This window comes from Xiphophorus maculatus, chromosome 14, assembly GCF_002775205.1.
Source record: "Xiphophorus maculatus strain JP 163 A chromosome 14, X_maculatus-5.0-male, whole genome shotgun sequence".
NCBI lineage: Eukaryota > Metazoa > Chordata > Actinopteri > Cyprinodontiformes > Poeciliidae > Xiphophorus > Xiphophorus maculatus.
The window spans coordinates 5165794-5179006 of record NC_036456.1 but is presented as its reverse complement, the minus strand read 5'-3'; the positions used below and the strand labels follow the sequence as shown (position 1 = coordinate 5179006).

Here is a 13213-nt window from a genome sequence, read left to right as displayed (position 1 = left end):
ACAAACAATCTAAAATAAGCAACAATAAGGAATCATTATGGAGATGTATTTATCTATCCTTACACCCTATCTATCTCAAACAAAAGTCATAAAACATGAATCAAATCAATATTTTGGAGACAAATGTACATTACATTTATCCATCCATTAATTATTATACACGCACGTTTATCCCTATAGTGGGTCATGAGGGCTGGACCCTGGACAGATCGCCAGTCCATTGCAGATTAAGAAAACAGATATAAACAAATATTTGCTGGTGCTGAAGTTCAAATAAAAGATTCTGATGTTGTGAATGGTACTCTTAAAATAAATAAGTTAAAATCTAAAATATAATAGCCTCTGGCTTATTTAAGAAGACCGAGGTGGAAAAGAGGTTTGGTCAGTAAAACATTTAGTCAACAATTTTGGCCAACTCAGTACGTCCATTCACAGAGCACTTTTGTTGTTTACCTGCCAAACATTTTTCTTATTATTCACATTATGAATATAATTTACAAACAAACCAAAGGACTTTTGAACTTCTAACAAGTGCCATTCAGAAAACTAGAATATTTTTGGTTGCAGGTGACCTGGCTCAGCTGTTATCATTGTTTACCATAATGTCTCATTGGAAACTTTTGCTATAAGGACTCCAGCTCAACCAGTAAACTGACTGGTGTCCCACTATTCCATTTAGAAATTCAATTCTACCAATTGCAATCGATTCATAGAATAAAGACCTTAAATATCCAATTGTTGCGAAACCCAAAGTGATTCATTGAAAACTTTAAATGTAGCTTCAACCTGGAAAGACAGTCAAGCAACTTAACTGAATGAAGAACAGATTTTAATCCATCAAAAAATAAAACATGATACACAGATAAATGTTTGTTAGGTTCCTTCTAACCTTTATTTGTTGTCTTGTATTAATGTTTTTCATTTTTGGTTTTAAAATACCTAACAGTGCACATAACGTCATTGTTATTCATGTCTGCTGAAATAAATGGGTAATATTACATTATGATCAGTGAAACAGTAGTTAATAATAATAATAATAATAACCATTTCACCAAATACTTTGTTACTTTACTTGTGTCGTTTATTGCAGTTACTTACTAAAACTATATTGAAGTTGTGCTGCTCGTCATTAGAGCATCACATCTGGGTACTACACCCAGCTATGATGGCAGCTGTTAGTTTATAAAATATATTAGACTTTCCAGAAATTTAACATTGGTGTATAAAACATATTTTAAAAAGATTAACCTTTAAAAAGAAAAGAAAAACACTAGACAACTGGTAAGTATGTAAAAAATATTTGATATTTTTCAGGTGTAGTTTTACATGCCGTCATGTTGCAGAAGAATCTCAGCGCCGTCTAAACTCTCCGCTCTGCTGAACTCCTTCACTCACCGCTGCAGGACCTGAACACCGACGCAGGTTTTGTCCTCATTCCTCTGAGCTCAGATTGTAGCAAACATGAAAGACGGGATTTGAAAAGCAACGTTCACGTTCTGACAAAAAATCAACTTCACATGCTGAATCTGTACAAATTAGAAAACTGATCATTATTCACATATATTTGTGAGGTTAGTGTCAAGAAGTTACTTTTTTTTGCATGTCTGAGAAACATCTAAAATAAATTTAATGTACAATTATGCAGCTTTTAAAATGCTTCATTAATATTAATGCCACCAACTTTCATTCAACAAGTGGATTGCAATGGCAAAGTAAACAGATTGATTTGCTAGATTGCCGTCACTTTGCTTGTAGACTGGATGTAGCTTCCCAGTTTAGCATCACAGGACAAACATGTCATATTTTAATAACTTTAAATGTCTCAGTGCATAAACCAAAGCTCTCCAGATGCAGTGAGTGGCTCTTAAAAGAGCCGTTGGGTTGGAGCATCAGCAGCAGAGCTGGTTACTTGGAGCTGGTGTATTTGGTCACAGCCTTGGTTCCCTCGGACACGGCGTGCTTGGCCAGCTCACCGGGCAGCAGGAGGCGCACAGCGGTCTGGATCTCCCTGGAGGTGATGGTGGATCTCTTGTTGTAGTGAGCCAGACGGGAGGCCTCGGAGGCGATGCGCTCAAAGATGTCGTTGACGAAGGAGTTCATGATGCTCATGGCCTTGGAGGAGATCCCGGTGTCGGGGTGGACCTGCTTCAGCACCTTGTACACGTAGATGGCGTAGCTCTCCTTCCTGGTCCTTCTCTTCTTCTTGCCTCCTTTGCCGGCCGTCTTGGTGACCGCTTTCTTGGAGCCCTTCTTGGGCGCAGACTTGGCGGGTTCGGGCATTTTGTCTCTGGAAACTTACAGCGACGAATGAGCTGCTGGAGAGGAAACAGCTGATATTATACATGCTGTATGGAAATTGAGCTGCAGCGTCTCCTGGCTGTGATTGGACGAGGCGCTTGAAGTGAAACCACGTGGCTTTTCAAACGGTGCGCGCAGTCGGATCATAGAGAGAGAAAGAAAGGCGGGACGGTAAGCAAAAACAGAACTTTACAAGGAAACTCACACTAGTAGAATTTACACCTGATTTCGTTCATTTACTCCTCACAACATGATTTCATGATTGTATTTTTTGTATTATTATTATTATTATTATTATTATTATTATTATTATTATTATTATTATTATTATTATTATTATTATTATTATTATTAGCATCTGGAATGCAATTTATTCTTATTACCTTAGATGACATCTTGTAAGGATTCAGTATTTCTTCGTAGTGCTTATTAAAACCATCGCCACGTCCTGACAAGTCGAGTATGAGAGAGACGATCCACCGCCAGGAGACGCTCCTCTGGCTCCTCTGGCTCCTCCTGGTGGTGCCACCGCGATTTGCAGAAATGCGCTGCTGCCAGTCAGAAACGACCAAGCAGAGCCAGGAGGAAAGTCAGACAAAGAACTTTGTTTTCCTGATTATTATTATTATTGTTTTTTGGTCTGAGCAAAAGTTAAATGTTTGGTCAAAAACCAAATATCTGGGCCATTACGTCCCGGAGCAGCTCTGTGATGATGATGATGATGATGATGATGATGATGATGATGATGATGATGATGATGATGATGATGATGATGATGATGATGATGATAATGATGACATTGTCGCATATTGTACCCCCAGGCAAACGTTTTTTGGGGAGGACATTTCATATGTGCATGAGGTAAAAATAAGTCTGTTCAAACAGCCTGTTTGTGTTGCACATTTAAAAAAGTCACTGCCTACGACTCTCAGTAGCCATTAGCATCTCCTTTTAAGGGCCTAAAATACTCTAAACTTACTCTGGCCAAATGAATCTGATGGAGCGGCTCAGGTCCGCTGGTTCTCACGTATCAAACATGAACGTGTTTTTGCAGTGCGACTGCAGCTTCTTTTTTTTTTTTTTTAATCAAGATAAAGTCGGTCGGGACACGTTTTTAGAAATGTGGACGTGATCAAATGTGACAGTTGAGATCAAATTCAGACGGGCAGCGCCGATCGTGTGGCGTAGAGAGCGACTCGGTGGGAGGAGAGAGCAGATTTATTGCGGACTTCATCCGAAGACGAACACACGCGACGAAGGAGCGGACGGGCCTGAGCATGGGTGACCTGTTGGTGCTGCTGGCGCTGCTGTGGACATCAGGTAGGCCTCTGCTTCACAAATCGGCTCAGAGTTGATTGAAAAACTGTGCAAACTGCTGAAAAGCTCCTGCTTCATGAAGTCTGAGAAGGTTTACATTTTTTAATTAAAATAGACAATAAAAGACAAGGACTCCATATGCAATACATTGAAGGGTTTCTGTGTCCGAAGGTCAAACTGCCAGGATAAAAGTTGGTCAGTTGCAACAAAAGACTAATTCATCTATTTAGAGAAAAGGCCAGAGGGAGCCACCCGAGTGAGGTTTGTGTGTTTGTGCAGCAAAAAAATGTTTCCGTTTGTGCTGCTGTTATTTTCAAGATATGGAGAAATGTTCCCAGAGGTCACGAAAGGTCAACCAGCGCCTCCACCTTAGTCAAATCAGACAAAGTTGGTGTAATATATATATATATATATATATATATATATATTTATTTTATTAATTTGAGAACATTTAGAATAAAAACATGAAGTGAATTTATCTGAAGCTGTATATCATGTTTTCACTCATTTCTCAGAGACAGATAAACGCTGAGAGTAAACAGATGAATCTGAAGCGTAACGACTTGGTTTTCAATTCGGACACAGACTCCACACAGCCTCAGTTCCTTTGTTTGATAACTGCATTCTAGAACGGTTTTGTGACGTGCTAATGAGGTGCATAGTGCGTTACTACATGCACAGCACATACATTAAATAATCATTTAATGTAAAGAAAATGCATGAAGTTGCATCGCGGGGCCTCCAGACTTTAAGCAGCTCTCTGTCGCCCTGACTCCAGTGATCAGCCCAGTCCTGATCAGTATTAAAGATCCTGCTAGTTATATGCTTCTTAACATTCCGCCGTCATCCGACCCACTCTGAAAGAAATAAAATCCTCGCACTTGTTTACGGGTAAAATAATCTGATGGAACAGCTCCGGTTCTGCTAGCTGTCGTGGTGTCAGCCACGTAATCTTTGAGATGCGAATGCGAGATAAAATTAGTCAGAACATTTCTCAGAAACGTGGATGTGATCAAATCTGATGGGTGGGGGACAAACGAGCAAAAACCCGATGAGCCTCAACTTCCTCCCCCCGGCCACAGACATTTTCTTCAAACATCTCTGTTTGTTCTGCTATCATTTTAAAGGTACTGATAAAAAAAAAACAGGGGGTAACACTTTATTTGACGAGGTGTGCATAAGACTGACATGACACTGTCACAAACATGACTTAACACCTGTTATGAACATGAAGGCGTCTTTGTGAATGTTTAGGACCGTTGTCAGGAAGTGTCATTTGGTAAATAATGACACTTTCGGGCGTACTGTGGTGGCGTAGTGGATAGCGCGACCCGTATTTGGAGGCCTTCAGTCCTCGACGCGGCCGTCGCGGGTTCGACTCCCGGACCCGACGACATTTGCCACATGTCTTCCCCCCTCTCCTTCCCTATTTCCTGTCAGCCTACTTTCATATAAGGGACACTAGAGCCCACAAAAAGACGCCCTGGAGGGGTAAAAAAATAAATAAAATAAAATAATGACACTTTCAATGCAAAGTTGATCTAAAAGTTGCATTAAAAGTGCCAACTTTGCAATTATTTTGCAAATAATGACACTTTAATGCAAAGTTGGCACTTTTAATGGACTTTCAATGCAACCTTTTAAAAAACGTTTGCATTAAAAGTGTCATTATTTACAGAATGACACATCTTGACAACAGTCAGACATTCATAAAGACGCCCTCATGTTCATCACTCGTGTTATGTCGTGTTTACGACAGTGTCATGTCAGTCTTATGCACGCCTCGTCAAATAAAGTGTTACCAAAAAGGTTTACAGAGGTCGCCGAAGGTGAACCAGCCGCCCACGTTGCCCCAACCAAGCAAATTTGGTCTGAATCAACTGTGCTATCTATAGTCAAGGCTGAAAGGTCAACCAGTCCAACCCAACCTTACACAAGTTAGAAAAGAAAAAAAAAAAATTGGTGTCAATCAGCCATTCTGTGTTTGGGCTGCTAATATTTGTGTTTGCAATGCTACAATATTGAAACTATTAAAGCAGGTCAATAGAGACCATCACAGGCCACAGTTTGACTGAGGCAGGAACAGGATGCTTTGTATAATAATACTCATGCATGAATTGACTGGCAACATTACTATTGACGTCCATTAACAGTTTGGATTTCTTGATTTGAAAACCAAACAAATGTAGTTAGAGTTTCTTTCCTTTAGTTTTTATCCAAATATTTTCCTACTGTCAGACAGTCTAAGCTGTAATTCAGAATCTTAATTGGACATAAACTGGATAAAAAAAATATGATAAATGTAGATTGAGGTATTTATTACTGGTATTATTATTTATATGTCCTTCTAATTCATGTAAAGCACTTTGAACTGCCTTGTTGCTGAAAATGTGCTACGTAAATAAAATGACCTCACCTACCAGATATTATTATTTTTTTAATAGACTTATGCTCGCAGGGCTCTCCGTTCCAACTCCTGACTTGGTGCAGTGGTCCGTTTTTCTACCAGAATGCCTAAAAAAAAAAAAAAAAATAGCTTTACTAATGGGTTTTGTTTGACTCTTTATGATCCCTGCAGGAGTCCAGGCGGAAGAAAAACACGAGCCAGAAGGTTAAAGAACAATAAACAATCACACAAGTGGAATTATTGTTCTTTCATAATTTACTTCCTCAGTAATGACTCTTTTCTTCTTCTTCTTCTTCTTCTTCAGAGGCTGATTACAGGTTGGTGGGAGGAGCGAGTCGTTGCTCAGGTAAACTGGAGATGAGGCTGGAAGAGTGGAAACCAGTCGCTGGATCTGACTTGATCCTGAGGGACGCGGCTGTCGTCTGTGAGCGTCTGGGCTGTGGCTCGGCTCTTTCTTTAGAAGAAAAGTTGCAATCGCTGCTCTTGCCCATGTGGATGATCACACCTAAATGTCTTCAGTCAGGAAAGTCTTTGAAGGAGTGTGCTTATCCAGAGAATTTCATTTTGGCCCTAGAGCTCACCTGTTCAGGTAAGCCTCTCATCTACAGTATATGTTATCGTATTCTATTGTCTTAGAAAGCTTGGTTGCTGTAAGTACAACAACACTTTTTTCTATTTATTATTGATAGCAGTATTTTTTTGTGTATTTTCTTTAAAGTTCATATTCCTTTTAGTTCTGTCTCCTTTTCTTTCACATTCTTGGATGATGTTTCGAGAGACGCTTGTCGCACGCTCCATCAGAAACTCGCTCTTTAGTTGAATGAAATTAATACTGAACCTGTTTTCCGCTGCAAACAAGGCTTACACCTCAACATGGTTAAATATTAATAAAAAAAAGTTTTTAGACCTCTGGATGTTGAAATCAGGAGATAACGGTTTCATGCATGTTGTATTAGCCGGTTAAGTTTGCACAACAGGACGGTACAAGTCTGGAGCAAAATGTGTCTTGTTGTCTGTTTTTAAATGGCAAGATTTAACATTAAAGTAAGTTTGATTTATTTTTATTATTTTAATAAGGACTTGGGAGATTTATAGTGACTTTTTTCGGTTGACAGAAACTCGAAAAAGCGGTTAGGATTTCCTGACGACCAGATTGTGCCGATGTGGCTCCGTCTCAAAACGCTTCCGCCAGCTGACTCCCGTACCGTCAGGTGGAACTTAAACAGAAGATTGTCTTTGCCACTAATAAAACGCAGCTCAAAAATAAGTCACTGTATTTATACAGAGCGGATGTGGAATCACATTTAGCATTGTGTTTCTCAAATTTTAATTGTAAAATAAATGGAAATGCCGCGGCTGTCCAAACTTTATTCATCAATCAATCAATCGATCATAGACCCAAGTGTTTTGATTCATTTGGCTCTCTTTGATCCCTTCTGATCTCCACAGACTCCATTAGGCTCCTCAATGGGACCAGTATGTGTTCAGGCAGACTGGAGGTGAAGTCCTCCCAGTCTGACCAGTCCAACCAGAGTTGGTCCTCTGTGTGCGACGCTGACTTTGACCACAAAGCTGCAGAAGTGGTCTGTAGGGAACTTGTCTGTGGGCCTCCTGTTGTCCTCCAGGGGGCGCTCTACGGAGAATCGGAGGCTCCAACATGGACCGAAGCCTTCCAGTGTGCAGGAGATGAGTTTTCTCTCCTGCACTGTAGGCGCTCAGGCTCAACCAGACACACCTGCTCACCTGGCAGAGCTGTAGGACTCACCTGCTCAGGTAAAAGACGCCCGGATTTCCTGTTCTTTGTGTCTGTTCTGGTCAAAGTCGGACATTACCTGTTGCTAATTACTCTCTGCCTTCGGTTCAGAACCTGTCAGGTTAGTGGGTGAAGGAGCCAGCCGCTGTGCAGGTACGCTGGAGCTGAAACACCAGGGAGAGTGGAAACCAGTGAACTTCTATGGGATCAGCTACAAGAGAGCGTCTGTCATCTGTGAACACATTGACTGTGGCTCTCCTCTGTCTATAATTGACAAAGGCTCCTCATACAAGTCTGTATTAGGCATTCGCTCTGACTGCTTACCTCCTGTCCACGCACTAAGGGGCTGCGTTTCTCCACAAGACGCTTCCGGAATCAGCCACGTTGTCTGTTCTGGTAAGCTGACGTCACGTCTTTTGATAATATGTAGAGAACATTTCCTTCAGTGACTATTGCTGGGTTTCAGACACGTGACCCGGATGACGCGCAAAATTCAGATGGAGGTCCGGAAGTGGATTTCTCCGGTTCAAGAGAGTAGTATACAATACAAATACATGTATTGGATATAATTATGTCTTGAATTTACTGTCCGTTACTCGGCACTGAGCTAGCTGCTAACGACATTAGCGCTCTGAGGACAACCATGCCAGGGCATAAAAATAATAAATCTTACCTCCCATATGGATGCTTGTCTTTCTAAGTAACTGTCCAATAAAATACCTGAAAATACAATTATGAATATAAATATAAATACATACGATGCGATCGTTACCTGTTAGAAAGTGGGCGCTGCAAACTCTGGCGAATGGTGAACTAAAGTGCTTTTAGAGTCAAGCTAAAGGATATTAATTACAAGAAAAATGCCACAAAAGCAATTAAAGTTTCTAATAAACATGCATATATATATATAACAAGAGACAAAAACATGGGAACAATTGCAGTCCTGAATAGATAACACATATTTTCTAGTTTTTTTTTTTTTTTTTTAAATGCAAATGCACACTGCTTTTTTGTGCTGGTCCATCATGTGAAATCTCAGTGAAATAAATTCTAGATCCCAGCTGTGCGGCATGACAAAAGTGAAAATATTTGAGGAGTAACAATACAAAGCGCTGCGAGAAATTAAATCCTCATCACTTCATGATGTGCTGGTGAACAGATTACAAGTGGGACCCGCCCACTTTTTCCCCCCCATATCCTCCAACGCAAACATAACTTAGTTGAGTGTGAAACCCTAAAATTTGTCTTTTTAACTATCTCCTCTGGATGTGTTCTGATCTCCACAGACTCCATTAGGCTCCTCAATGGGACCAGTATGTGTTCAGGCAGACTGGAGGTGAAGTCCTCCCAGTCTGACCAGTCCAAACGGAGTTGGTCCTCCGTGTGCGACGCTGACTTTGACCACAAAGCTGCAGAAGTGGTCTGTTGGGAACATGGCTGTGGGTCTCCTGTGGTCCTCCAGGGGGCGCTCTACGGAGAATCGGAGGCTCCAACATGGGCCGAAGCCTTCCAGTGTGCAGGACATGAGTTTTCTCTCCTGCACTGTAGGCGCTCAGGCTCAGCCAGACACACCTGCCCACCTGGCAGAGCTGTAGGACTCACCTGCTCAGGTAAAAGACGCCCAGATTTCCTGTTCTTTGTGTCTGTTCTGATTCAACTTTTATTTCAGTTACTGATTACTCGCTGCGTTCGGTTCAGAACCTTTCAGGTTAGTGGGTGAAGGAGCCAGCCGCTGTGAAGGTACTCTGGAGCTGAAACACCAGGGAAAATGGACAACATTGGGAAGTTACAACCTGACCTCAAATGAAGCCGCTTTAATCTGCAAACACCTGGGCTGTGGCAGCGCCGGTGTCTTACAACTACAACGTTTACCAAGCATGACCATGTTGACTCTGGTCCCTGAATGTGTTTCCTCCGGTTCCGCTCTAAGGGAATGTGTTTCTTTCCTGTTCTCCTTCCACTATGTGCATCTTACCTGCTTAGGTAATAATTCCACCACAACATCACGTGGGAATCTAATAGTCTTGTTGTCCTTTTTCAGCCGACGTTCTACAGAAGATCCCGTCCTAAAGTCTACAGAAGCAGATTTGTTTTTGATGTTTTTCCAAACCTCAACGGAGTACTTATTGATTTGCTTATAATAGGCTGATAATGAGCCTGAATGAATCAGAACCTGAAAAACTTTGATCCCAAAGTTAGCTAGATTTCACAGAGGATTTCAAAACATTTTTGTAAATACAAACTTATTTTAGATAGTTAAAGAACATACCATGGTCAGGATTAAATTATCTTTATGTTACTTATTACTTTAAAAAATAATCCAACCAGAGGTGGAAAGTTTTATACTTTCTATCTTTTTAACTTGCAGAACATAATGAAATTGAAGTCATTTCAGAAATTGAACAAGTTACTTTGTTTACTGCTGACTGTAGTGGATGAAAAATCATATATTTTTACATATTGTGCTTCAGTGAAGCAACAAAATAAAGAAACTGCAATTTATATGAAGGATACACCCATAGAAGCTACTTATGTCTCATTAACAGAAAACTAATCAAATGTACAACTTCAATAGTCGTCTGTTAATTCTTCTGGTTTACCCCAGAGTCAAGGTGGCCACAAGCAAATACAGAGGGAGATATTCTCCTCTAATATGAAGATTATGCAGTGTCAACATAGATGAGAAGTTTTTTTATCATAAATGAGCAGATCCTCCTTTAACACTAATAAACTGGAACATACAGTATATATATATACACATTTATATGTATGTATTTATGTGTATATATAGATACATTTTTTTATTTTTTTAAACGTACTGGTTGTTTTTACAAATACTGAGTTTATCATTATTGCTTAGTAACTAAGCACATTAGGTTGCCCAATTTCTTGAGAATTGCTGGACATGCAGTGCTTAATTCTACCATCTGATGATCCCTCTGTGTGTTCCCAGGCCAATCATTTCAGCCAATCATCTCTGTGTCTGACGGCAACACAACCTTGGATGCCCAGCAGCTGAGCATACGGGTGTCCAGAGGTTCCAGCTTCATCATCAGCTGCTCCATCCAGTCACAGCATCCGGGGGGCTTCTTCAAACTCTTCTTCACCTCCTCCAACACGGCACACAGCACAATTCAGCCGGCTGTACACCACTGTGCCCATTTTCTGTTCCCTAAAGCTGAGCCTGCCCACCAAGGAAACTACAGCTGTGTCTATGTTGTCACCGTTTTCTCTCAAACAACTTTCTCTGAGAGCCATGTGCTGTCCCTGACCGTCTCAGGTAAATGGAATCAGTGCCAGTTATCGACTAAGACACTTTTTAGTGTGTGGTGTTATGGGGACCGACTGCTCACAACAATTGGGTCCAAATCCTGGGCCCCATAAAAAGAAGTTCTGTTTTTGTGGTTACTTTTTGAACTAAGGTGTGAATGAAGTTTAGGTTATGTTTTGGGTCAGGAATGTACTGGTAATGGTTAGGTTGAGGGTAAAGGTCAGGGTTAGGCTACAGGAATGAAAAACAAATGAATGGAAGTCGATGCAAAATCCTTGTCAAAAAAGAATGACATACCTTGTGTGTGTTAGGTTGTATGTGTGAGAGTTTAACTCCAGATATTTATACAACTACATCGGTAGTTATGTAACTACAGTACTATATATATATATATATATATATATATATATATATATATATATATATATATATATATATATATATATATATATATATATATATATATACAGTACAGACCAAAAGTTTGGACACACTTTCTCATTGAATTCAATGAGAAAGTGTGTCCAAACATTTGGTCTGTACTGTATATATATATATATAGTATGTATAAGTGTGCATGTATATACAGTACGAATACATGTATCTTATATAATTATGTCTTGAATTAACTGTCATTCTGTCTGTAAAGATTGTTTTTGGATGACTTTTGTCCTGAATTGGTGCCATGTAAATAAACTAAATGAAACTGAATGAAATTGATTAGATGAGCATTTGTGTGGAATAGAAATGATGACTGAATATGTTTGAACAGATTCAACAGTTCATCTCATCAAAGTCGTCCTCCTGCCTTTGACTCCGCCATTGCTTGTTGCTGTCTTGTTTTCCTGCTGGAAGGTAATGTTTCCATCCCCGTCTATGGTAATTTAACCGTCTCACCCTAGACGAACAACACACCCACGTCGTATCTGTGTGCTGTAATGCCTCCTCAGGTCACCAGGAGGCAGAGGAGGCACAGACAGGACAACGTGGAGATGCTCCAGTCCAACATGTCTGCAGCTGGAGGACAGACAACCGAGGAGGAAGAGCAAAACAGTACTTCCAGATGAATTCATCAAGCAAGACCACCAGAGCACAGTAGCTGTATTTTTATAATTTCACTTTGAAATCCAACAAACAACTGCCACAAACACCACTGCGTTTATATTCAGATCACTGGAAGCGCTGTTAGTTGTGGTTTTGTGGGCTTTTTTTAAGACCTTGGATTATTTCTCCAAACACATAGTTAAATTCTGAGTCACTTTTGAATTAACTTCCATCAAATGTTATTATCCAATTTATGTTTTTTTTTCTAATTTATGTTTTATATGATGATGGTGTATACAGATATACATAGGGATGCATTTATCTGGAAAAGGAGTGGGAAGAAGGCAAATTTATTTACCCCAAAATTAGTGTTCTGTACATGCTATTTCTTTTTTTTTTTGTAAATGCTACTGATGTCACCCATAATGTCCCCACCAAATTGATATTTCAATCATGCATTATATAAAATAAAATAGCATTTAGCAATTCTATTAAGGTATTGAAGCAATAGTAATTCTGAGTTTTGTATGTTGTGCATTAGAAAGTATTGGTATTATGTTAACCCAGCGTCTACTAGCTTAGCATATATTCATGGTCAATAATCACACACTTAATATTCTTGGTTTTTACAAATTTATGATTGTCGCATTTCTGGAATTTTGAACTATACGGTATCGATTTTTCATCGTCGGCTTGATTTTTGAAAAATAAATGGCTTGGATTAAACATGTGTTGTGTTTTGTACATTCATCCAATAGAAATAGCCAAAAGCAGGTAAATCATGTTTTTCCTTTATGTGCCAGGCTTTTTTTTTTACTTGTCTCATAGATTATTGTAATATTTTGGAGTGCTATTGATCAATAGATTTTCCAGGTGCTGTGAGGAACAAAGTTCAAAGACTTAAAAATATCTCAAATTGGCAAACACTCTGACTAGGGAGCTTTTAATTAACCAGAAATAATTTGGCAAAGATATTACCCAGAATCTTAACGACACATCATCCTTCAACTGATCATCTGCAGTTTTCAGATTATAGCAGTTTAATATTTTTTTATACTAAAAGCAGCTTTTTGTTTTCCTGGAAGCTGTAAAATACAGGGGGAAAAAAACTTGTGAGCGCAGA

The 13213-nt window shown here is 39.7% G+C and overlaps 2 protein-coding genes across 2 annotated transcripts; one reads left to right on the top strand and one right to left on the bottom strand.

Moving 5' to 3' along the window:
• Nucleotides 1-1850: 1850 nt before the first annotated feature.
• On the bottom strand, nucleotides 1851-2280 carry LOC111610831 (histone H2B 1/2-like). The gene has a single exon (XM_023345809.1). The coding sequence runs from the start codon at nucleotides 2278-2280 to the stop codon at nucleotides 1906-1908; it is 375 nt and encodes a 124-aa protein (XP_023201577.1). The 3' UTR covers nucleotides 1851-1905.
• A 1141-nt stretch (nucleotides 2281-3421) lies between these two features.
• LOC102219674 (scavenger receptor cysteine-rich type 1 protein M130-like) lies at nucleotides 3422-12816 on the top strand. The gene is made up of 10 exons (XM_023345790.1): nucleotides 3422-3618; nucleotides 6194-6226; nucleotides 6327-6611; nucleotides 7472-7795; nucleotides 7887-8171; nucleotides 9062-9385; nucleotides 9474-9758; nucleotides 10729-11055; nucleotides 11819-11901; nucleotides 11997-12816. Exons 1-10 carry the CDS (start codon nucleotides 3576-3578, stop codon nucleotides 12111-12113), a joined length of 2106 nt encoding a protein of 701 aa, XP_023201558.1. The 5' UTR covers nucleotides 3422-3575; the 3' UTR covers nucleotides 12114-12816.
• Nucleotides 12817-13213: the final 397 nt, after the last annotated feature.

Excerpts from the sequence above, each read along its gene's own strand:
- LOC102219674 (XM_023345790.1), top strand. The coding sequence starts at position 3,576 with ATGGGTGACCTGTTGGTGCTGCTGGCGCTGCTGTGGACATCAG. Across the intron at positions 6,612-7,471 it reads CCTAGAGCTCACCTGTTCAG|ACTCCATTAGGCTCCTCAAT; the intron begins GTAAGCCTCTCA and ends TGATCTCCACAG. Across the intron at positions 8,172-9,061 it reads CAGCCACGTTGTCTGTTCTG|ACTCCATTAGGCTCCTCAAT; the intron begins GTAAGCTGACGT and ends TGATCTCCACAG.
- LOC111610831 (XM_023345809.1), bottom strand. The coding sequence starts at position 2,280 with ATGCCCGAACCCGCCAAGTCTGCGCCCAAGAAGGGCTCCAAGAAAGCG.